Here is a 25,124-nt window from a genome sequence, read left to right as displayed (position 1 = left end):
TCCTCCTGACCGAATCCCACCCTACCGCTGCCCCTTCTGATCCCATCCCAACCCTTCTTATTCCTAAGATTTACCCCCTCTCATTCCCTACCTAACCTCCTTCTTCAATACTTGTCTCTCCTCTGCCACCTTCCATTTCTGCCTTCAAGCACACCACTATTATCTCTATCCTGAAGAAACCTGCTAATCCCCTTCTTGCTTCCAACATTCGTCCAATCTCACTTCTACCTTTTCTCTCTAAAATACTCGAACGCCTAGCCTATTCTCAACTCTCAACCTAGGTCACTAACATCTCTCTCCTTCCCCCCTCTCAATCTGGTTTCCACCCTAAGCACTCCTCTGAGACCGCTCTCACTCACGTTCTTAACTCCCTCCTTACCGCTCGCTATTCTAAGCAATCGTCAGTCCTCATCCTCCTCGACCTCTCTGCTGCCTTCGATACTGTCGATCACCCCTTACTTGTCAATACTCCTTCCTCCTTTGGTCTCAAGGGCTCTTTCCTCAACTGGCTCTCCTCTTACCTCACCTACCGCTCTTTAGCTGTCTATTTGGGTGGTCTAACCTCCCCTACTCTCCCTCTGGACTACAGTGTTCCTCATGGCTCTGTCCTCGGACCCTTCTTATTCTCTCTTTACACCTCCATCCTCGCCCCTATCATCTCTTCCTTTGGGATTTTTCACCATTTCTATGCCGATGACACCCAGCTTTTCCTCTCCTTTTCTTCCTTCACCCTGATTTACATCTAAATCTCTCTCCCTGTCTTACCACCATTAATAACTGGATGTCATCTCTCTATCTCTCTCTTAACAATGACAAGACTGAAGTCTTATTCTTTCATTCTAACACACTTCCTCCTCCCTCTCTCACTCCTTCTATTCATTTTCCCCCTTCTAATCTTCCCATCTCCACCCATGTTCGTAATCTAGGCATTTACTTTGACTCTTCCCTCTCCTTTACTCATCATATTTCCCTCACTTCTCGAGCATGTCGCTACCACCTCTTCAATATTCGTAAAGTCTGCTCTTCTCTCACCTTCCATGCTACCAAACTCTTAATCTCCTCCCTCATTTTCTCCCACCTCTTCTATTGTTCTTCTCTCTTCTTCGGACTCCCCGCGTCCCATCTCGCCCCCCTCAAATCCCTCTACCATTCTGCTATCCATACCCTCTGTCTTCTCTCTCCTCATCACTCCATCTCCAACTCACTCTCTTACCTAGGCTGGCTTCCTTCCCACTCCCAACTTAAATTTTACTTCCTATGTCTTGTCTTCAAATCTCTTCATGATCTTGCCCCTCCATATCTCTCCTCTCTTCTCTCATTCTACACCCGCTCTCACTCCCTTCGATCTGCCAATCTCTTCTTACTTTCTGTTCCCCCACCCCCACCTTTCTGCTCCTTTCAGCTCCTTGCCCCCTTCACTGGAACTCCCTACCTCTTTCTATCCGCTCCATCCCCACCTAGTCCTCCTTCCGCTCCTCCTTGAAATCACTCCTTCATTCCCCACCCTGACACCTTTTCCCCTTTCAGCTTTCTCTCTCTCCCCTCTAGTACCCCCTTCATAATTCTCTTTACCTGCCCCCTTCTCTCCTAAATCCTCCCCTCTTCCTACCGACTCACTCTATTCCCCATTCTCTCTCCCTCTTCCTTTCCTTCCCCACCCCCTCCTCTCTTCTTCATCCTCATAGGAAAATTGTTTTACATACTGTTTTACTGATTTGATTCATATATATTGCCATTTGCTTTTACTGTTTTCATGTTCTATGTATTCTTGTTGTTAATTGTAAAACGCTTTGGAGTAAAGTGCTATATAAAAACAATAAATACAAATACACTGTGGGAGGAACAAGCTCAAGGCCTGGTAGCAATGAATGACGAGCACAGAGGGTGAAGAAGGTAGGAGTCAGGATCCTAGAGCAGGGAGGTGATGAAGGCCCTCTTAACAGACACTTTGGTGTATGGCAACTTTTAAATATGATGGATTAACATTTTTGAGCTTAAAGAATAAACCCGGGGATATTATGCTCCGTTCACTCAACAAAATATGCAAGCTGGCGATAGAGAATAGTCCCAATATTAAATCTAAAGACTTGGGACCTTGTTTCCATACTACACTAAAAGCCGCCTTGGTGAATGCCAGGTCAGCGGCCTTGCACATTAATGAGATACATGACTTTTTAGAGGAATATGAATTAGATATCCTTTTTATTACAGAAACGTGGTTCAATGATGTATCACAAGCTATGTTTCACCTTCCCCTGCCTGAGGGGTATTTGATACAAGATATCGACTGTAGGATGAAAAGAAAACGAGGTATAGCTGTGATTTATAGATCCAATCTTAAGGTCTCTCATTTTGACCCACTAGAGTGGGATGACAAGTTTTAGGTGGGTCATCTGATTATCTGGACTACACCTACAATCTCATGGAAAATCTTACTGGTATACAGACCTCCAGGGCCTGCCAAGCTTTTTTTAGATATGCTGGATTTGATTCTATCATCTGTCGGCAGTAAGCACAATACGTTAGTGTGTCTAGGAGATTTTAATATATGGATGGATGTCTGTTCGGTACCCGACTCTAAGGAGTTATGGGAAATTTTGGGGCATCCTGATCTTATATTGTTAGACGTTTTACCAACCCATGTTCAAGGACATTGCCTCGACCCTATATGGGTGAGACAGACTGGTCTGACTATGACTGAGATCCTACCGGTTTCCCGGTCTGACCATTTCGTCAGGCTGTTCTCTTTTACGCATCCTAAGAAACAGGAAACAGTATCCTGGGGTAATCGAAAGACCTCATCATGTAGGCTTAAAGACCTGGGAGGAATTTCTGGACTAGAGATAAGAGGGGAACTTAGCCTCCATTGATTCCTCATTAAAATGCGAGGAGTTCTTTGTCCCAGGGACAACTATTATGACTGATTTATGCTCTAAAGCTGCTCCCCTGATTCCCAGGAAGCTGAACAATAAATCTAAGACCTGGTTTTCTTTAAATCTGATCTCCCTGAGGACATTCTATGGAGAAATGGAACGGGATTGCAGGAAGTATAGAACCTCAGATTGAGCAAATAAGCTTAAACTGGCATTAAAAATGTAAAGAGTAGCTATTTTTAAAGCAAAATCAGAATTTGTATGTAACAAAATGGAGATGGGCAACAATCGTACAAAGGAACCTTTTTCAATTGTTGCCAATTTTTGCCACCACAGTGTATCTTCGTCCACTGAACCTTCATTAGCTCAGGCAAATATATTCAATTTGTTCTTTAAGAATAAAATTGAATTCATTTTTTAAAAAAAGATCACTTTGAATCCACAAGCAGACCTGAAAACAGTCATAATTCCTCCAGCACGGGTAGGGGAAATAGAACATGAGGATTCCTGCCATGTCAAGCCTTAATAAAACCACAAATGTCAACTCACCAATCATCCTTGTAGGGGACTTTAATCTCTGGGCCCCGTTCCCACAGACACAGCCACACTCTTGCTTCTTGCCGGACTCAATACCATACGGGTTTCCCAACAGGTCACTGGACCAACTCACACAAGGGGTCATATACTGGATTGGGTCTTATTGCACCAGGTCTCCATTTCAGAGCCCTCTATTTCTCCCTTCCCCTGGTCCAATCACCATCTTCTGACCTTTCTCATCACTTCCCCTGTCTCTCCCCCCAGGCTGGAAGCAATCCCAAGATTACTCATTAAAACCAGAAATCTGAAAAATTTGACCTCAGCCAAACTATCCCATGCCCTCAGTCTCAAGCTGGGATGCTTAGAAGATTTTAATAATGCCTCCGATCATCACCAGCATACTTAATTCGACTACTGAAACCTTAGCCCCCCATAATTAGACACATGAAACCTGAAATCTTTAATCACACACGGTTTAATTATGAAATTCTCAATCTTAGACAACGTAAGAGGTCCACTGAACAAGCATGGCGGAAACAGCCTTCCCCGGAAACATTAGCTTCCCATAAGCTTGCAGTGAAGAATCTAAGGGTCGCCATTGTGCATGCCAAATCCCATCAGTAAATAACAGAATCACGCATGCAAAGTCAAGTTCTCAGGGAATTTAAGAGCAAACCCAGTACCAAAATTTTCCCGCATAAAGAATCCTCTTGGTGTCAAACAATTCATGACACCCTAACTGCCAAAGTAACTTCACATATGCAATCCGTCACAAAGCAAAGAGATCAGTCTGGTGTTCCGAGGGGTCCCTCTTTAGTCCATAGGACACTCTCCACCCCCCTCTGGCAATGCTCAACCAGTTTTTTCCTTCTCTCAAAGCCCCGTGGCCGAAACTACCCAGATTGTGACCAGCATGAAGCTTACCTCATGTAAGGGCAACATCTGCCCCTCAAGGCTCTTGGTAAACTGCCTCGACATCCTTGGTCCCTGGGTGACCACACTTGTTAATCTTTCCTTCTCTGAAGGGTGTCCCCCCTCTCATCTTAAAGAGTCTTGGATCATCCCCTTACTCAAGAAGGACAACCTTGATCCCTTGTTGGCTATAAACTACCATCCTATCACAAACTTGCCGTTTCTTCTTAGGATCATGGATCGGGTGGCAATCTGCAATTCCACAAATTTGTCGAGGAAAACAGCATACTAGGGCCCAGGCAATCTGGCTTTAGAGCTCGGCATGGCACTGAAACTGCCATGCTGGATCTTAAATCTAGCCTCTCCACTTATCATTGATCAAGGCCACCCGGCTCTTCTCATGCTGCTGGACCTCTCTGCCACTTTCGACCTGGCCGACCATGGTCTCCTGGCGACCAGGTTACAATCCTTGGTAGGATGCTCAGAGACAGTGATACAATGGGTTGCCTCCTACCTGGGCCCCGGTACCGCCAGAGTTGCCGTAGATGACGCCTGCTCAACACCCACACCTGTCACCTTTCAGATCCCGCAAGGTTCCTGTCAATCACCTATTTTGTTCAATATCTACATCCTGCCACTGCTGGGGATTCTTAACGATCTCGGTGTCCTATATACCAACTACGCAGATGACACTCAGGTCGTCCTAAAACTCTCTGGTATTTACTCCCAGGACTCACAGGCCATTAACTCCATATATTCCACCATCCAGGCCTGGATGGGGGCTAATTCCATGGCCCTCAATTCTGAGAAAACCGAGATCTTAATCACGGCCTCAAGCCATATGCTAAAAAAACTGTCCCCAGAGTATGCTAATTTCACCAGAGCCAACGCTACAATTCCAGTAGCCAAGAACGGGAAAACATTGAGTGTCACGCTGGAGGCCAAACTGACCATGAGACAGCATGTGGCCAGGATTCGTGCATCATGTGGCCTCATTAATACATTGCTCACTCACATCCATCCCTTTCTTACACAGAAGAATATGTCCGTGCTGGCCTCAGCCTTGGTCAATTCACGGCTCGATTACTGTAACAGTCTGCTAGCCGGCACATCTCAATCTAACTTCTCCGGTCTTCAAGTGACCCAAAATGGGGTTCTAGGTCTCTCAAGACGACATTGCATTTCCGAAGTAAGAAGAGAACTGCACTGGTTGACCGTGCAACAACATGTCTCTCATAAGATTTTGACCCTGACCCACAAATGCCTGGCCCACAAGGCCCCTATCTCTGACAGTGCGCCTAAAGCCTTACATGTCTCTGCACACGCTTAGGTCTCGGGACCAGGCCAGACTCGTTCAGCCTAGATACAGGCTTGCAAGATATGGAGGGACTAGTTATGATTTCCTAGCCCCTTATACCTGGAATTCTCTCTCTCCTGATCTTAAAAAAATTCAAACCACAAATGACTTAAAAAAAAAGGCTAAAGACATTTCTGTTCAACTCTCCCTCAATCTAAATTTGATTTACTGCTACCACCCTGACTCTGATTTCCTGTTTGTCTGTCCTGTTCGTTCTCTGTGCGCCCTGAGACCTTTGAGCGAGTTGGCGCGTTACTAAAAATTTTAATTAATAAATTCATTTAATTTTGAAACAGTATCCGAGGATTATATTTGGACGCTGTTGCAGTCACTTAAACCAACTAATAACTTGCTTCTTTCTCATCCGGCTTGTGAAGCTCAAAGACTTGCTATATAACTCTCACCTTTCTTGACACATTTTGTAAACAGTTCCCTAGTACAAGGTATGGTTCAGCTGGAGCTAAACAATTCAATTTTAACACCTTTGTTGAAAAAAATCCAATTTGGACTTGTCTGATTTGCAAAATGACCATCCAGTCGCAGGTTTACCATTGCAGGGAAAACCTTAGAGAAATTAGTTACTGTTCAGCTACAGGAGGATGTGGCGAAGGAGGTACTACTGGACTCCTGTCATTCTGGATTCCAGCCAGGATTTGGCATGGAGATAGTGCTATTGGCAGTCTGGGACGAGCTACTCCTGATTGCCGGCCAGGGGGAGCTGCCACTGTTTGAAATGCTGGACCTCTCTGTGGCAGTTGACATGGTAGATCACTGTGTATTATTGAGGAGATTTAGGAAGATAAGCAATGTTTCAGAACAGGCTGTAAAATGGTTTAAGTCTTTTCTATCAGGCCGCCAGCAACAAATGAGACTGCAGGAGTTTACATCTGATCCTCTACCTCAAGATTGCGGAGTACCCCAGGGATCCTCCTTATTTCCTTTACTATTTATTGAATAGCTGAGGCCTTTTATGGATATCTTGAGTGGACACAAGGTCAACTTTCAGTCATATGCAGATGCCTCACAGGCGTTTATTAAACTTGGTGACCTGGAGGAGTCCTATCATAAAGTAGGTCAATGTCTCGATAAATGAATGTCCTTAAATTGGTTACAACTAAACCCACCCAAAACAGAAGTAGCCCTATTCATAGCAAAATATCTTCTTGGTCCGGATAGAGGCCTTTATCCCTTAGCTCTCTGGGCTCTAAGCTGGAATTTGCCTCTGAGTTCAAAAACCTTCGTTGCACCTGGCAGGATAACCTGATCTGTGAAAAACAGGTAGTGAAAAAAGTGCAGTCTGTTTTTTACTCATTACACCTATTATGACACGCCCTTCCTTTTGTCCCTGCTGAAGACCATGCTGCCGTGATAGGTGCCATGGTAAATTACCAAGTAGACTATTGTAATAGTCTATAAGCAGTATTCCCTCAGAAAACGCTACAGAAGGTAAAAAATGCAGCAGTCAGGCTGGTCTTTGGAGTTAGGAAGTCCCCCCAATCAGCGCTACGAGCGTGCACGCTCCATTGGATGCCAGTAGGGGCCAGAATTAATTTCAAAATGTTCTGTCTAATCGATAAGTGTTTAAATAATGTGGCACCATCTTATTTGGCGTCTAAAGTGATTGGGTATACTCCTCTTCGGGAACTGCGGTCAGGAGACAAATTGCTTCTGGTCATTCCAACTTCATCTGCTGTATATGGGCCAAAGGTATAGAACAGCCTACCTTGGGAAATTAAGAAAAAATAATCACTTTTTAAATTCTGGAAGGCTCTTAAGACCTATCATTTCACTTAGGTAAGTTAAAGGCACCAATTAATCTGCATGTTCCTGTATGAAATCATTAATGGGTTTATTTATAACTGAATAACTGCACCTAGATTCGGTTAAACCTGCCCAGAGCGCAATATAAATACCCAATACCAATACTTTGCAAACACTCCAGGGACAATAACCCTTTGGATGCATGAGCTAAAATTAAGACAAAATACAAAACTTTGGAGAGATCAGTGGCCGAGAGACCCGAAGAGAAGATATTGATATTGATATTTTATTTCTATCGCGCTCATACACAAGTGTTTCAGAGCGCGACACGGCAGGGGAGGGGAACAGGGGAGAACAGAACAACGATCTTATTAGGCCCAGTGACTTTGAGAACGTGCAAGTGCATGGGAGAGGGGGAGGGGAAAGGTGCATTGAAGTGGGGAGCAGTGGAAAGTGCGGAGCAAAGGAGCAGTGGAGTAACTTTGCTGAAAATGTTGGGGGGGACATGACATCTGAGAAAAAGGTGCCCCAGCGAAATCAATGGGGACAAAATGGTGTGCCATGAAAGTTGGGGAGGACAAACACCCCCGCCCCCCTAAAATTACGCCCATGCAAAGGAGAAACAGATAAATAATAATAAATAAATAATAAAGGTAACAAACAGTGGTAGTGCAGCCAGCAAGTGGCAAGTGCTATGTTTAAGGCAGCAGACAGGGTAGGTCTGATAAGTGCAGGAAGAAAAGGGGGGAGGTCTGTATGGGTCAGATACAGACCCCAATGCAAGGGGTGGCCCGGAGGCAATGAGGGAGGCTTCCGGGGTGAGCTGGTACCTGGGCCCGGAGGACAGAGGGTGGCCAGGTGCACGGTGCCAAGAGAGAACAGATCAGCAGGGGAGAGGGGGAGCAAAGGCAGAAGCAAATAGGAAGGTCTTGAGGTGCTTCCGGAACCGGAGATGGTTCTCCTCAAGTTTTAGAGTGGCAGGGGGGCTGTTCCAGAGGGAGGCCCCAGCCGAAGAGATCTACCCCCAGCTCGTTTCTTTGAAAGATGACCGAATAACTCGAGAGTGGGGGTATTTGCGGAGGGATAGCTGAAGGTATTTTGGACCCAGAAAGCCTTGTGGACAATGCAGAGGGTTTTGAATTTAATCCTTGCATCCACTGGGAGCCAATGGAGAGATTTCAGAGCTGGAGAGATACGATCCCAGGGCTTGAGGCCAAGGACAAGTCTTGCAGTCCTGTTCTGGATTAGTTGCAGAGGGCGGAGAGTAGAGGCAGGTAGATTTAAAAAGAGGCTGTTAAAATAGTCCAACCTAGAGAGAACCTGAGCTCGGGAGACCATGAGCTTCTGGGGGAAGGAGAGGAAAGGCAGAGTACCTCTGAGGAGGTGCAGTAGGAAGTTTGACTTTTTAGAGACATCAGAGATGTGGGACAGAATGAAAGTGTGTAGTCAAAGATGACCCCGAGGTTCTTAGCCTCGCAGGTGGGGGTAGGAGGAGGGCCAAGGGAGGCAGGCCATAGAGTGAGGGGAAAGGATGGTGAAGGTGTGCCGATGAGGAGGATCTCCGTCTTGCTGGCATTCAGACAAAGATCATTGGTGGCACACCAATCTTGAATGGCAGTTAGGCAATCAGAGATGAGAGAGGGAGAGTAGGTGGCTGAGGGCAGCCTGAAAATGAGTTGAGTGTCGTCAGCATAGCACTGGAAATTTGCGCAGAAAATGGCAATGCAGTGGGCGAGAGTTGCCAGGTATTTGTTGAAAAGCCAGGGCGGTAAATTAGACCCCTGGGGAACACCACAGGTAGAGAGGAAGATAGATGATAGGAAGGACCCAAGTTGGACCTGGGAGGGTCGATCAGAGAGGAAAGAGGTCAGCCAAACCAGAGCCTGATCAGTGATACCCAGGTTATCACAGAGACGGTTGAGCAGGATGTTATGGTTGACCGTGTTGAAGGCAGAAGAGAGATCAAGGAGGATGATGACAGAGGGAATGTTAGAGTCAAGGTTGGAGAGCAGATCATCACGGATGTTCAGGAGAGCAGTTCCCATGCTTCTGGCAGCTCTGAAGCCAGACTGGTGGTCATGGAGACAGCCAACAGAATTGGAATGAAAGTTAAGCTGAGAGATGGTCAGCTTTTCCAGGAGTTTGCCCAGAAAGGGAGTAATGGAAATTGGGCGATAGTTAGCCAGACAAGAAGGATCAGCCTTGGCTTTCTTGACAGAGAGGAGGTGAAGGATCCTGAGGCAAAGGAGTGGTTGCAAAAATCAGCAAGGGCTGCAGCGAGGGTATCAATGTGGTCCGTGATGGTTTTAGAGGAACAGGATGAACCTGTTTTGCCGAGGCTTTCATAGATCGGACTTGTCTAGCGACTTCATCAGGGGAGAAAAGAGGAAAGATGAGAAGGAGGGTGGGGGGTGGCTGAAGGAGGGTCAGCAAGCACAGACAGAGAGGGGAGAGGAGGGGGAGGGTTGGAGAGGGTGGACAAGATGTCCTGGGTTTTTTAGATAAAGTGAGAGGCAAGGGCATTGCAAAGAGCCTGGGAGGCAACTGGAGGGGTAGAGACTGCAGCAGGGTTGGCCAGCTTCTTGCAGATTCTAAAGAGTTTGGCAGAGTTGTTAGATGCCGCAGAGACACAAGCTTGAATGTGGACTCTCTTCTTGGTGAGGACAGAGAGTCGGTATTGCCTTTGGAGCAAGCGACAGGCCAGTTTGTCAGAGGATGAACAAGATGCTCTCCATTTCCTCTAAGCCGCCCTACACTTACGTTTAAGTGTAGCTTGGTCGGAGTCATACCAGGAATTGCACTTGGCTTTAGGCTTCAAATGGATCCTCATGACAGGGGCAAGAGCATCAAGAGTATCAGAAATTGAAGGGGAGAGCCGAGACAGGGCTGTGTCTGGATGTGAGACAGCCAGAGGTGGAGGAGGGGGGAGGAGAAGGTGGTAGCAAAAGCCTCAACTGACACGCGATTTCTGGGCCGGATGTCCGAGAAGGTAGGTGGCAGTGTTGGGGTAGGCTTGGCTTGGGGGGAAGAGAGGGAGAGATGAGAGGAGGGAGTGATTGCTCCAGGAGAGAGGAGTGGTCAGAGGGATGGAGAGGGGGAGGTCAGAGGAGATCAAGACATCGAGTGTGTGCCCTGAAGAGTGAGTCGGGCCAGAGGGGAGCATGGACAGGGGGAGGGAGTTGCAGAGGTCAAGGAAGAGTACAGAGGAGGAACAAGGAGAGTCTAAATGGATATTGAAGTCACTGAGGAGGAGGAGTTGAGTGGTAGAGGCCCGGAGGGAGGAGGAGAGGTCTGCCCACTCAGAGAGAAATTAGGTTATTTGACCAGAAGGCCGGTAGATGGCAGCCATAGTAAGAGAATGGGTAGGAGAGAGAGAGAGCCTACAGACAAGGCATTCAAAAGAGGAGTAGGTCTGAGTGGGAATGATAGAGGCAGGAATCCACTCAGGAAAGAAAAGGGCTACCCCCCACCCGACCGGGAGGATCTGGGTGCGGAGAGGATCTTGTAGCCATCAGGGAGGAGAGTGTCAAAGCTCGTGACAGAGCTGGCCGTGAACCATGCCTCAGTAAACCCAAGGACATCAAGGTCTAGTTCTTCAAGGAGGTGGCAGATGTCAGAGGAGTGTTTGACAGCAGAGCGATAGTTGAGAGTGGCAATTTGAAGAATGTTGCCAGCCTTCCAGGGAGGGGTACAGATCAGAGGTACGCCCTGCAGAGGAGAACGAGCCCTAGGAGGGGCAGAGGAGGAGGAGTAGAGAGAGGGCAAGGTAGCCAAGAGGGGAGAGGAGGGGACAGCAGGAGATGAGAGGAAATTAATGAGGCGAGGGAAGCACCTATTAAAGAGGAGGAGATTGGCCTGAGGGCCTTGGTCCATGACAGTGCCATTAAGGTAGACATTAATGATGACTTTAGAGGAGTCGAAGGAAGCCATGAGAACTTCCCAGCGAGTGCCACCATTAGGGGAGAAGAGGAGATAGGAGTGGAAGCGAGGAGAGGATGGAGAAGCTGGGGGGGGCTAAGGCAGGTAGGTGTGGGACAAAAGAGAGTGGTGAGGTCACTGGGCTGGCAAGTTACAGAGAAACAACAATATAGAAGAAAAATACAGAGAATGTAGCAATGAGCAGCAAGATTTGACTTTCTAGCAAAAAGCAAAAACAGCACGATTTGACTTTTTAGCAAAAAGCAAAAACAGCAAGATTTGACTTTCAAATCAGGGATTCAGATGTTAGCAAAGGGTTTGAAAAAAGGAGTGGGAATCCCTTAAGCACAGCCTGAGATCACAAGGCCAGCCTTTTTGGGAAAAGAGAACAGAGGGGGTGCAATCACACTTTTAAACTCAGGACTATGTTTAAAGAAAAAGAATGGGGTGAAGGCAAGAGCATACTGTGCAGGAACTTTTTAGAACGCTTTTAAACCCTAGGTTGAGTATGCAGGAAGGGGTAAATGTACCCTGTGGGTAAGGGTAGTCCTTAAGCCAGACATGACCCTCCTAACTGATACCCTTGGGAAAAAACAGAACCACAAGAGAGTTTATTTTGGCTAACAGTGTCACGGTGGAAGTACAACAAAAAATAGGTACATGGGTCTATTGCAAAAGTAAATGGTGCCCAAGTCAAATGCAGTCCCTTAAACACAGTTCATGACAACAGAATACTGCTTGGTTCTCTTCAAGTCACTCAATCTCATGGTGTTTACGGTCACCCTCTCCCAAGCGCACGTCTTTCTTGGCTTCATTTCAATTTTGTCATGGGGCATATATTGTTACCCTCTATCCCTGGGTTTCCTTCTTAATCTTCTTGGGTGTATGAGCTTCAGCAGGAATTCCAACACTACTGCCCGGATGCTTATCTGAAATTATTCTTAAACTTTAGCATAGTGTTCACAGGAGGCTAGCAATCCTGCTCTCTCTTGGGCTATGGCTTTGTCAGAGTCTGGACTGATGCCCTCTTGGTAAGCTCTTGGTTACTTGTACTCCTTGCACTTTGACTTCTGTCAGGATCAAAGATATAACCCTGATCAGGCTTTCTCGTTTTTCCCTGGGACTCTATCCCTCTCCCAGGGCAGGATTCTCTCCCTGCATCTAGCTTGCTCCAAGGCTCTGATCATCTTAATGGGTCTGGCTCCCCGACCCCCCACCCCCCGACTCAGTCGCTCCATCATTTCTCTCACTCTACAAGGTATACATTGCACTTCTCTCCATATGAGTCGTATGGTGCCCTGGTCTCCGCAGTCTCTCCTGGCCCCTAGCCTCTGGACTCGCCTCAGCTTGCCTGGTCTCTCCCCAGGTTTTGGGGTCACAGTTCTGTCATGAACATCTGCACTCCTGATTTCCTTTTACCAGACTAAGGAAAGAAAACCTATGCTGCCTGGAGCTGGTGTCCACTCCTTGACTGGCCGGGGGCAGGGTCTGTTGAGTCTCTGCAGTGATCTGACTTGAAGTGAGGCTTTGTAATTCAGAGGTCAAGGGAGAGTGCTTTAAAAAAGAAAGTGGTGCTTTCAGCATTTGTTCATTGAGCGACCTGCTTCCACCGCTCTCTGGTTTGCTGCCCTCTTTGCTAGCAAAAAGATTTAAGCCTCAGTAATTTTAAATGTATGGGGCCTGCATACTTCCTTTTTCTTGACAATTTTCAAATTGGTGTTTCCATTGTAGTTTTAAGAATAAGAAAACATTCTATATGTGCAAGCCCTGCTGCTGGTTTGCTGCCCTCTTTGCTAGCAAAAAGATTTAAGCCTCAGTAATTTTAAATGTATGGGGCCTGCATACTTTTTTCTTGACAATTTTCAAATTGGTGTTTCCATTGTAGTTTTAAGAATAAGAAAACATTCTATATGTGCAAGCCCTGCTGCTGATTTGAAAGGTGGGGATTTCTACTGTGCTGGTCCGGCAAAGCGAGGTGGAGGTGCTATTGAGGTGTTAAGGGAGTGCTGTTGTGTTTTTTCTTTTGCCGCTGACTGTTTCTTGGTGTATCTCACCATTAAAACAATGGAGTGGGTCCTTGCTGGATAGTGGTTTTGCGAGAAGAGGGCTTACCTACAGCTGTCTGGATCATGGCAAGTTCTGCCTGAGGATGTCTGGATTCCAGACTCCCTCTCTGAGTGTACCTACATTTTCCCCCAGAACCAGGAGTGGTGGTTCCACTGAAAGCAACAAAGCAGGTTTTTACTTCATATCAGAGTTGTAAGAAGGGGGCTCTTCGGCAGGTTCTCTGGGTCATGCGATGTGGGGTAATGAAAGTCAGTGGGACTGTAGAATTCCGGCTGGTGTGAATTCAGAGTTGGGCTGAAGACTTGATATGGCCTTTCCACACCTTCCCACCACCTCACTGACTCTCAGATCATGGTCTGCATGAACTTCAATGAGACCAGATAGTGTAACATCCCATATTTGTTTCATATGTGTATCGCTAGGTTTGTAAGGGTCAGGTTCCTGTTCAGATTTCTACTATAGATTGGGTTGGTTGGCGTATATTGACCCGTGATATCGAAGTAACACACCAGGTTGTGGGGGAGGGGGATAGAATCTGGGGGATCCCCCCATTCAGAGTTCCCAGGGGTTGCATTGTGTACAGGGTGGCTTCCCCTAGCTCCCAACGACTCTGTTACTCTCAAGCTGGTCTGTCCAATGAGACTTTGTCACAGAACATTCTCTTTCTGTTCCTCTATGCAGCACTTCTAATTTGTTATCATCACAAATGCTCTCAAATGCTTTAGAAACTGTTTCTCTCTGTTCCTGAATGAAGCATTACTCCGTTTAATGTCTCATAAGTGTTGCGTGCTCTGACTCCAAGGACTGGAACGAAGAACCTTTCTCTGTTCTTTGCCTTTCCATTGTCTGCTGTCACTGTGTCTCCATCCATAACCAACCTCATCAATGCCTCCTTCAAAACTGGAGTAGTGCCTGATAACCTAAAAGATGCGTGGGTCATCCCACTCCTTAAAAAACCTACTCTTGATCCAGCCAACCCGTCTAACTATAGACCGATAACAACTGTACCTTTCTTATTAAAAATACTGGACAGAGCAGCCTATTTACAAATACAGGCCTACTTAGAATCAAACAATCTCCTAGGACTTAGGCAGTCAGGTTTCCGACCGAGACACGGTACGGAAACTGCATTAATAGATCTCACTACCCAGATCCAAATCCTGAAAGACAATGGTAAACTTGCACTCCTCTTATTGCTTGATCTGTCAGCAGCTTTTGACCTGGTCAACCATCAAACACTCTGTCACCACTTGAAAACTGCAGCACACTTCTCAGACGCAGCCACAGCCTGGATCAGTTCCTTCTTGGCGAACAGAACCATGAGGGTCTTCTCTCCCACTGATTCTGCTGAACCTTCACCAGTACCCTGTGGAGTCCCGCAAGGCTCCTGCGTGTCCCCGACACTCTATAATATATTCACAAAGCCCCTCTTTGATATCCTTGACTATCTGGGTGTCACATATACCAATTACGCGGACGACACCCAGATACTCATTCCTATCTCGGGGAACTATGAAACAGACAGCAAAACCCTTAATGAAATCTACTCAGTAATTCAAGCATGGATGGCACATCATGGACTTTGTCTCAATGACGAAAAAACCGAGTTGATCATCCTTGGCACTCACGCCAAACTCAAAAATCTCAATCCCGCATTTAAATCCTTCACCATAGATGGCAATCTCATCCCCGTGTCAAATAACACCAAAACCCTTGGGGTTTACATCGATGCCACCTTAACCTTCTCCAAACAAACTAATGCAGTAGCATCATCAGCCGCTTACACCTGCAAGCTGATCACTGCATGTAGGCCGTTCATCTCCTCACCCAATTGCATTACTCTTGCTAGAGCATTAGTCCTATCCAAGATAGACTATTGTAATGCCCTTTACTTAGGCACTAGCCACAAAAATATCAACAAACTGCAAGTAATTCAAAATAATGCCATCAGAGCTGCCCTCAACATCCCCAAAAAGATGCACATCTCGGAGACCAGACGCAAACTACGTTGGCTTCCAGTCAAGCACAGAATATCCCTTAAAACTCTGGCCCTTACACATAAAGCCAGGGCCAACCTTGCACCAGCCTACCTCACCAACCAACTTACACCTCACACTTCTTCAAGACCACTTAGAGCAGCACAAGCTAACACTATGTCCATACCGAGATTTAAACTTCATAACTCGGGTGGTGCTAGCTTCCCTGTACAAGCCTCTAAATTATGGAACACAATACCTGCGCTTTTGCGTGCAGAACCTTCATTTAACCTATTTAAACATAACACAAAGTGTTGGCTTCACAACATGGACTCTATGACACCCTAACCGCCTGATCCCAGCATGATCGACTGTCACTGGCACACTTTTGTAATTAATGTACTTATACTAGACTATGTATATATGCATTTGCATGACTAAGTTTGTACCCACCTGTAACTGCAATGTAACGTAACCCTTATTGACTGCTTTCAATTGCAAATGTAACCAGATCTAACTTATGCGCCCGTATGCCCCTGGGCCTGGCTGCGCTTTATAAATAAAATAAATACAAATACAAATACAAATCCTTCACAACCTCATCTGATTTTGAGCAGGTCCCAATCTTACATCTAGCAGTTGCTCTTCCTGGCCTCAGCAGCATCTTATGACTTCTCCTTTTCTGGCTCCTTGTAGTTCCACAGTTTGCTCGCTGCAAGCAGAGGCAGTCTCCTCCTTCATGGGTTAGATTGTTCACATAGTATCTCCACTCAAGTGTGTTCTCAGGATTTCTAAGTCAGCTGGATCTCCCATGTGGGAGTCTGCCCTTACCACCAGTCAAGGGCCATCATCAGGCATCAAATATATGGTCTTTGAAGTCCTGCATCTGGTTTCATCTGCATACAGATCTTGATTGCTGTGCAGGAAGAATGCAGACTGGGTTTTGCAAAATGGAGTGATCCTGGGACATACAACTCTGAATTAAGGAATAACTGCACCTGCAGAATGCAGCAGAAAGTTTATTTCCACCCCAAGCCCCATCACGACAAGCCAGAAAAGACATTTCTTCTGTGTTAACCAAATTTCACTGGTCACGTGTGACAAAACACATTGGAGTTCATTTTCGTAGTCTGTGGAACGTAAATTGAGGGGCTAAAAGCAGGCGTAACACAGTTACGCCTGTCGTAACACCTCCATTCACACTCCAGGGATTTGTATTGTTTTAAAAAAGGCAGAGTTACATTTCCGCCACCCGTTTGTCCTCCACATTCAAAAACAACTTGGTTTATCAGGGAAACCGCCTGCTTTTTGCTGTTGCACCCTTGTAACCCCCTGGGTGCGTCTCAGCTTGGGTCTGTTGCTTTTCCAGCTAGGGTCACAATGTATAAATCCCAAACATACATATAAAGGTGCAAACATAGTTAGCGGGGCACTCTACAAACAGTCTCCATGATGGTAGAAGCAAGCTTGCAGTTCATACCGTAAGGCAGGAGAGCATGCATGACGGAACTTAGCAGTGATGCATCATCTATGCAAGGCTACAGACTGGATTTAGAAAGAAAGGACAATGGAAGTAGAAAGCTGAGTAGATGCCTATTACCATTTATTTTGATACAGATCCAACAACCACTGTTTCGATTAGCAACTTCTTGTTTATTTCTTCCAAAAGGAACACTGTCTGCAGGCCTCACCCTTGACTATTGTGAATAAGAATAAAGCACAGAAGTGAAATCAAAACCGATTTTGTGTTGTCTGCTGCTCATTTGGCCATGACAATGGTGTGAGCCATACATTTCGGAAAAAGAGCTTTGTGGGTAATGTGCAGCTAAATGTCCTTTCTGGTATGCATAGCCCATGAAAAGGGGTGGGTTGGACCGGCATGGCTGAAGAGGAAGCGAAGGAAGTGTAGGGATATGGGTGCAGAAGGGGAGGTAAGCAGAGTGAAGAGGGAGGAAAGAAGTGGCTGCTCCAGGGGTGTCCCCAGATTATGCAGGGGGTGAAGGAATGCAAAGTGTGAGGAATCGAGGGAATTCGTCCCTTCTCCCCAAGGGGGAGCCCTCTCTACCCCCCACACCCTGTTTGAGACTAAGGTGGTGAGCCTGTGCCACAATGTCCTCCCTATAAGTAGAGGCAGGTGGGACCTTACAGGGAGAGACACCCCTTAGGGGACAAGGACTCCCGTTACTGTGAGGAACTCCCTAAATCTGTGCACACCATGGCCTACATGGGATGCTCTAAAATATCAGAACTTTTAACCATCAAAACTGGGACAAAGAAACACTTGAGAGATGTTATTATCACATAGAAAAGAAACAAGTCCCTTTAAAACCAGATATCCAATCCACTGGTACAATTACGTTAAATAAAGTGTACTCAACAAGTAACCTTGATAGAGAAGAACTCTTAAGCAGGCACGGGAATGCTCAGAGTTGCGTAACTCCTGAGGAGAGAGAAGGCGGAGTAAGCGGAACCCAGGAAGCCTGCTAGTTTGAAACCTGCACGAAAGTAAAGAACAGGGCACCAGAGCCGCAGCGAATCCCCAGAGTGAGAAGTCGACAGGGCAGGAGTCTAGAGGAAAGTGGTGGCAAAACCAAGAGTGATCTGTGCTAGACAGGCACTCCACAAACCATTGTCGACACCACCTCAAGCATAAAGCAGCAGGGTGTCCGGTCAAGCATTGAGAGACTGAGACACTGCGAGACGGAAGAAAATGCAGAAGAAGAGGAACCAACGGCGGTGTGTGATAAGAAAGAAGATCCAAGATGAACAGGGCTCCCCAAGAGGTTCTCTTTCACAGTTGATGGTAACGGAAAGAACAGGAATAACAGTAGGCCCAGAGGGAATCATTATAACGTACAAAGATGACGTCTCAGTAGAAGTGAGGAAGCAAAGTTAAATCTGAAATTGATAAACTTAAAACATTGTGACATAGATGAACAAATTGCTAAAAATCAAAATACTGAGAGAAAAGAAAGGTGGATAACATTTCTAAGGGCACAAAAATAGATGTGGGATACAAAGGTTGTGCATTGTTATCATAAACCTTTATTTTATAGAAAGTAAGGCAACACCTTGTTGGTCCCTATATCTGTGTTTCCCTGCCTCAAATAAAACTAAGGATGCTGTAAGAATGTCTGTCAAAAGAAATATAGTCCACTGTCCTATGTCCCAAACCTATTTCCGACCCTTACACTTCAAAAGACAACCATATAACTAACTCCACCCTGATTCCAGAATGATGGCTCCTTCTGAATGGTTTTAGGCAGTTTGTGACTGTTTTGAATATCCCTCTTCCCCTGACCATCACCTGGCCTTTCAATATAGTTCCACACAGATGGAGGGGGAGGTCTCCCTTCCCCAGGACTTCTTAGGCAACTGTTTACAGTTCCACAAAGATGGGAGAAGTCTCTCCCTTCCCCAAACCGTTCTTAGGCCCTTTTTCAATATTCCCAATGATTTCTGTGGTTTTTCCAGAAGATATCTCTCTCCTCTATTGGTCTTCTCTTGACTTTTGCTAAAGGATATCTCTCTCTCCTTGGCCTTCTCTTCCAGTTATGTGGAATGTGGTTTTTCCAAAGGGTATCTTTCTCTTCCCCGGGTCTTCTCTTGACCTTTGCCAAAGGATTCCTCTCTCCCCTTGGTCTTCTCTTCCAGTTATGTGGGCCGTGATTTTGCCAGAGGATATGTTTCTCTTCCCCTGGTCTTCTCTTGACCTTTGCCAAAGGATATCTCTCCCTCATTGGTCTTCTCCTCTAGTTATGTGGGTCCCAGGCCCTTGCCTCAGGCTTATAATATCTCTCACTCAGGCCCCGTTCACTTCCGTGCATTTTTTCGCATATACAACTCTTCAATCCTTTCAGTGGTTGGGTCCCAGACCTCTTTCTTAAGTTTATATTGGGGGTCATTATATGTTTGCCGGTATCTCGCCGGTAGTTCTGGCGGGATACCGGCAAACTGACATACCGTTTTTGCCACCTGGTATTCCGATATTAACGGGATATTCTAGGTGACAGAAAATCCCCATTCCATGGGATCCCATAGGACTCCATTGAGGGGATTTCCAGTATTACTGGCACCTGTAGTACTGGTGCCGGTAATACTGGTAGTTTTTTGCTGGTGGGGGTCTGATTTATCACCAACTCTGGAGGTAATCAGTGACCACCACCGGCAAACCTGTACTTTTGTGGTGTGGGAAAAGTGGCGGCAACAGAATTACAGCCACTTTTACCAGCACGTTTCCTGCGTCACAAAAGTTATAACGACCCCATTGTTTCTTAATCAGGCCTGCTTCACTATCCTGCCAGGCACTGTTTTTCATAAAAAGACCTCTGGAATACTTCCCAGTACTTGTATGAGGAAGATGATGACTCTTGTACTCTGATTGTTCTCAACAATTGGTTTCACTCCAGAGATTTCTCTTTTGCCCTGGCTCGGTTCAACTTGGTCCTCTGTCATGAATCGCAGGGTGCGCCCCTTTTGGGCCTCATGGTCCTTGTCACAACGGACTTTAACTAACTAATACCTCCAATATGGCCGTCCAACGCATTCCCTTCTCGCTCCATGCGTTGGACGTAACCTTCTCTATTTCTAGACCACGCCTTTCGCGGCTCCGTGCGTCTCAATGCTATAGCGATTAGCGACCAGACGTGTGCTCCGAAGCTCGCGGTTCTTCTTCTTTCCACTCCGCTATCCCTTCCTCGAACCCCCCTCTTCTCTATCCTCTTGGATTCTAGTTCTAGCGAACTTACATTGCCTCCTGGATTCCTGGATTCGACCTCCTGGAAAACTGAACGCATTCTAGATTCGGCAGAGACACGGGCCGCCTTCTTCAAAACCCGATCCAGCCGAAAGAAGGCAGCCTCCAAGAACACCGGTAAAGAACGGATTCAGGTGAGAAGGGGGGAACTCCTTGACATCATCAGGGTCTCAACAGGGACTTTGCTCTTTCCCCTGCTTTGTAGAGCAATTCCCAATTCATCAACACAGTTCTCTTTATGGATTTCCTCAACCCCAGTTGCATGCTCCTTACCACAGCTCTGTCGGTTGTTTCTCTCTCCGTCTTCACTCCTCTTTTCATCTTCCTTGCGTCAGTATGTATAAAGCCAAAACTTTCTAAGTTTTCCTCGACACAGTATGGTTTTTCTCATACTCCTAGATAGGTCTACACGGCATAAAGTAACTATGAGTAGAAAGAGGAGGTGAAGAGGATGGGAGTGTTTTGGCGCCAACAGTGTGGGGGATCCGTTTTTGGGGTTTGATGGGTAGTTGGTATACCGCGTTCTCCCTTGGTATTCGTCCCTCCCTCCACAAAAGGGGTCTCTTCCCATGGGTGGGATCCTCCCACTGACGTACTACCACTAGGGGGGCTATCAGGTAGAAGGCTCACCTCTCTGGCCCCATGGGAAGGTTCCTCCTCTGGGGAAGAAGTGACAACATCAAGGGATTCGTCACACAACACTCTGGCAAAAAGTGAAAGAAACTCCATATTCTGTACAACAAGGACATTATATAAATGAGTAAATATTATGAGCCAGACATCAGACAAACTAATCAGTTGAACTATTTACAAAGTCAAGTAGACCAAAACAAACTGGACTATAATTTCCAAAGACATGTTGAAACCAGCAACCAAGAATATAGATCTTACAAAAGATCTCTAAAAGGGATTCCCAAGGAGGAGAGAAAAGTCAATAGTCATTTGAGGGACTTTCTCTGAAAACCTAATTTCAGAGGTTTACTTCCACATACCTGTGCTATTTGGTAGTTAGAGAGTTATGAGTTATACTACTAGAGACTTGTGGATGTCATTTTCGTGGTTCTTGATAACGGTTTTAGAGAGGTTAAATTGCTGTGATGCTAGGGTTCTGGACAACACTTGATAAGGTTTCTCAAACACTGTTGATGGTGGAGCACTGCAATTTGGTGGGGGTGGCAAGGTTACGTGGTCCTACTCCTTCCACCCTCTGCAAGGCAACATAAGGTACCGGCCGGACCAGCCCAGTCGCCAGCAGCTTTCCCTCCTTTACATAGTAAGATGGGGGGGTTCACTCAATGCACCTCAAATCCTACCCTGCCCATGGCCTGCCTGGGGCATGTGTGAATAAAGGAAAAGGTAATTTCAAAGAATTGAAAAGGATGTCAAGTCTTTTAGAGGCATGAGTAAATACAAGGATTAGGTTTAAAAGTCATCTTGTTAAGAATGAAAGAAAAACAGATGAGAAGAGATATCATTGCATAACATTTGGTTAGAGAAAAGGAAGCAATTTGAAAATAGTGACAACAATCCAAATATTTTCACACTATTTTTCAAAGCCACTGTGGTGGGTTGAGGTGTCGCACATTTGTAGTCTGCCCCCGTCACTGGTCAGAATTCTCCAAGTGTGCACTTCAAGAGCCAAATACAATCATGTACTCAGGATACCACACAACATACATTTTAATACAGTGAGTTTAAGTAGGTAGTAATTACTTAAACAATTGTTGTACTGAAAACTTGATGTGGATGGGGCTCTCTGGGACCGGAGTCTCAACCCCCTGAGCGCAGCTATCTCTATATCTCTGTAATGGCCCTCTATGAAAGGGATAGAGTTGAATTTGAGGTGCAATAATCAACCCCTTTTAAACATATTTTTAAAATGTGTACACAATGATCGCTACAGGGGCTTGACACCTGCACATCTTTGTTCCAAAAAGCCACCTTTTTCAACTTTCAAAAAGCCTTTACTTGAGAAACCATTTTGCTTAAGCACTTAACCAGCCACACAGCCCACACAGAATAAATGCTAATGAACGTTACCCCAATACAATGAGCTCGCCATATTTAACTGCATCCTTGTTCAAGATGAAGCCCTCCCCAGGAGAGGAGAAAATTTGGGAGGCTTTGGCACAAGTGCGGCGGAGATCCAGGGTCTGTGAAGACACTGCGTCAGCAGAACTCCCTTCCAGAACCATCCTGAGAAAGAGAGGATAGAGAGAGCATTGATCATGTGACTCTGGAAAAGAAGAAACAATTGCCCAAATATAAATCTCCTCCTCCCCGTCCCCGAAAAAAGGCATGTTATATCATTGTCTGGAGGATTGTAACTGTAATCTGATTATACCACTGCATCATGGAAAACAAAACCATTGTCTCACAGCAAAGCACCCCAGCCAGTTAATGCAGTGATGATTAATTTCATACAATTCTTTCAATTCCTGATAGCAAAAGGGCAAAGTCATTTCATACAATCCCTCTCTTCTGTCACACATTGACCTCTGGTACTTGGCTTTCATTACATTAAACCACAATAGATCTTCAACTGTCTCTGCATGCATCTACAGACACTTCTGGGCATTTAATTATATTGATGAAGGCTCTAACAGGCTGAAAGTCCCAGAATTAAACTGAACGTACTCCAGAAACATTGGGCTACTCTGTGGATCTGTTGGTAGAACGTCACTCCAAAGGCCTGAGGGACCAACATCTCTTTTACAGACCTAGTCTAGCATAGAGAAGATATTATCTGCTTCCACAGCTGGTCTTTTAGTGCCTCCTAATGTGGCCACATCTAGGACATTCATGCTCCTATCTTTGAATAATTTTAACTACAAAGACTGGTGGCTTGTTGTTCATGCTTCGAGTCCTTTGCTCTTTGGCCTACGTAATGTTTCTGGACCATTCTTCTGACTCTCGAGGGTGCCCTGCGGCCCTGTTTGTTTGCCAGTACTCTTTTTGCTCCCGATCAGGTGAAGCTGCTTTTCATGGGGCTAGATTAGTCTCCAGACAGTGTTAGTGTACTCTCTTTCAAGTTCCTGTTGTGTTCAGAGTTCACACCACTGTGCTTTGTCTTGCTTTCCTTTCTCAGCCATCTACGCACTTCAGTTTCTAGCATTTTGGCCCTGCTCTGAGCAGTACCTTAATGCAAACATATAGTTTTTAGGCATGTTGGAAGAGGACTCAGACAGGAAGGATCAAAGTAGGGAAAGGGAAAGAAGGGGAAGGGCATACAAAAAGAAAAGGGAAGGAGCTGCGAGGGGATTAGGTGTAAAGATCATTAAACGCTATACACATAAATGTGTATTTCTAGACACAATTCTTTCTCACAAAGGTTATTTTCTACAAATGTGATTAAGAGACAAGGCTATCTATCCAGTCTTCGTAGGATGTCCCCTATTCAATCTCCATATTCTCAAAATGTCTTTTTTTGTCAGTGGCCATTTTCATATACAACCATGGTCTCCAACATTTCCAAAGAGCAAAGCCTTGTAGAGGAATGATCAGGACAGATAGTAGAGGGTCTTAAGGAGTGATGCAAGCAGACATACTCCAAGCTGGCCATTTCTCTTTCCAGAAGTCAAACCTCTTGCAATGTTATGTTATGTTATCGGTACTTCTATAACACACCGTCACCAACGGAATTGGTCCCCAGGCGCTCTGGCGGATCTGTAAAAGGAAGGGTGGGGGTAGGGTTAGTCGGGAGGAGGGGAGAAGGAGAGTGGGAGATGTGGTGTGCTGTTAGCAGCTTCAGCTCGGTTGACAGCGAGTGCTGGGCTTTGGTGCTAGTATCGGATCGGATGAAGGCCTTGAGTGCTGTGGGTGAAGTTTATGTGTTGTTGATGCAGTGTGGTAAATTTCGTGCAGATTGCTGGGTGAGAGATGGTTGTGTGGTTTTGTGTGGGTTTAAGTAAGCAGAAGATTGAGGATTTGGTTAGTGGGGTCTGTATCCAGGTTCAGGTACTTACGATTCCGTTAGAGTTGTATACCTGTGGGTTCGGATGTTGCTGTGGGTTCGGATGTTGCTGGTTCCTGGTGGCCGACTCGATTTGGTGGTGTTGCGCTGGTCCAGCTGTATCCTATTGAGTATAGTATGGATTGGTGGGTGCGTCTGAACCTAATCTTCAGGTGTGGGACTAGGTGGGTGATATCTATTCTTAGGTAATCTAGTGTGACCCTGGTCAGTTAAGGCTTTGAGTGGTTCAGGGTTGTGGTCATGTTGAAGTGTTGTCCTAGTTGGTCCGTCTTGGTGAGCGTGTGTATTCAGACGTTCGTATCCTTCTGTCGTGACTGATCCTTTGATTTGCGTGGAGCGAACATCCTTGAGACTGTTGTTTAGTTGTAGTTTGTGTGGTGGGGCACTGTGCTTCCTGCTTTGTATTGGTGGGCCGTGTGTAGTGATGAAACATTCTGTTTCTCACCCATTGCCTTGGGCCCGTGATGCAGTGCTTCCTTTCCCTCTCTATGATTTTTTCTACGGGCTGATGGGGAAGCTCATAGTTAGGTCCATGTCCTCTTGATGATTTGTTCTAGTTTTTCTGTCTTAGTTTGCTATGTTTACTGTCTTTGATCGTATTGCGAGTGTCTCCCGTTTGGTCCTTTACTATGCCGTTGTATTGTTGCCTCAGCTTTTCCCATTGATTGATCGGTGCGTATCGCGGTCACTCTACGTTGTTTTTTGGTATGTCGGTGCCCCTGTGGCCAGTCTTTCTAGTGATGACGTGAAGAGCCAGGCTTTGAGTAATTTCCTGAATAATAGGTGGTTTCTAGTTGTACGTCTGTACTTTGGAAGGTCGTTCCACAAACATATGGGACAAGAAATCCATCCTGATTTTTTTTACTTACCCAGCATGTATCTGATTTAGGTAAACCACATTGGTACAATTTTGCAGGCAACCAATAGTTTGTGCCACCAACATTTTGCAGGACAAGGTTAAGGTACAGGTCAACTTTCTTTCTAAATGCATCTG

General features: G+C 45.8%; 1 protein-coding gene across 6 annotated transcripts in view; it reads right to left on the bottom strand.

The window, feature by feature from the left end:
* PELI3 (pellino E3 ubiquitin protein ligase family member 3) overlaps positions 1 to 25,124 on the bottom strand; it is a 418,904-nt gene that overhangs the window by 124,888 nt on the left and 268,892 nt on the right. For all 6 annotated transcript variants that reach the window (XM_069644928.1, XM_069644933.1, XM_069644930.1 and 3 more), the window contains one exon: positions 22,198 to 22,353. In XM_069644928.1, the coding sequence (XP_069501029.1) occupies positions 22,198 to 22,352 (155 nt within the window). In that variant the 5' untranslated portion in view covers position 22,353. The remainder of the gene's footprint in view (positions 1 to 22,197; positions 22,354 to 25,124) is intronic.

The sequence above is a fragment of the Ambystoma mexicanum genome, chromosome 2p, assembly GCF_040938575.1.
Source record: "Ambystoma mexicanum isolate Mex_15411 chromosome 2p, UKY_AmexF1_1, whole genome shotgun sequence".
NCBI classification, from domain to species: Eukaryota; Metazoa; Chordata; class Amphibia; order Caudata; family Ambystomatidae; genus Ambystoma; species Ambystoma mexicanum.
This window is presented reverse-complemented; position numbering and strand designations above follow the sequence as displayed.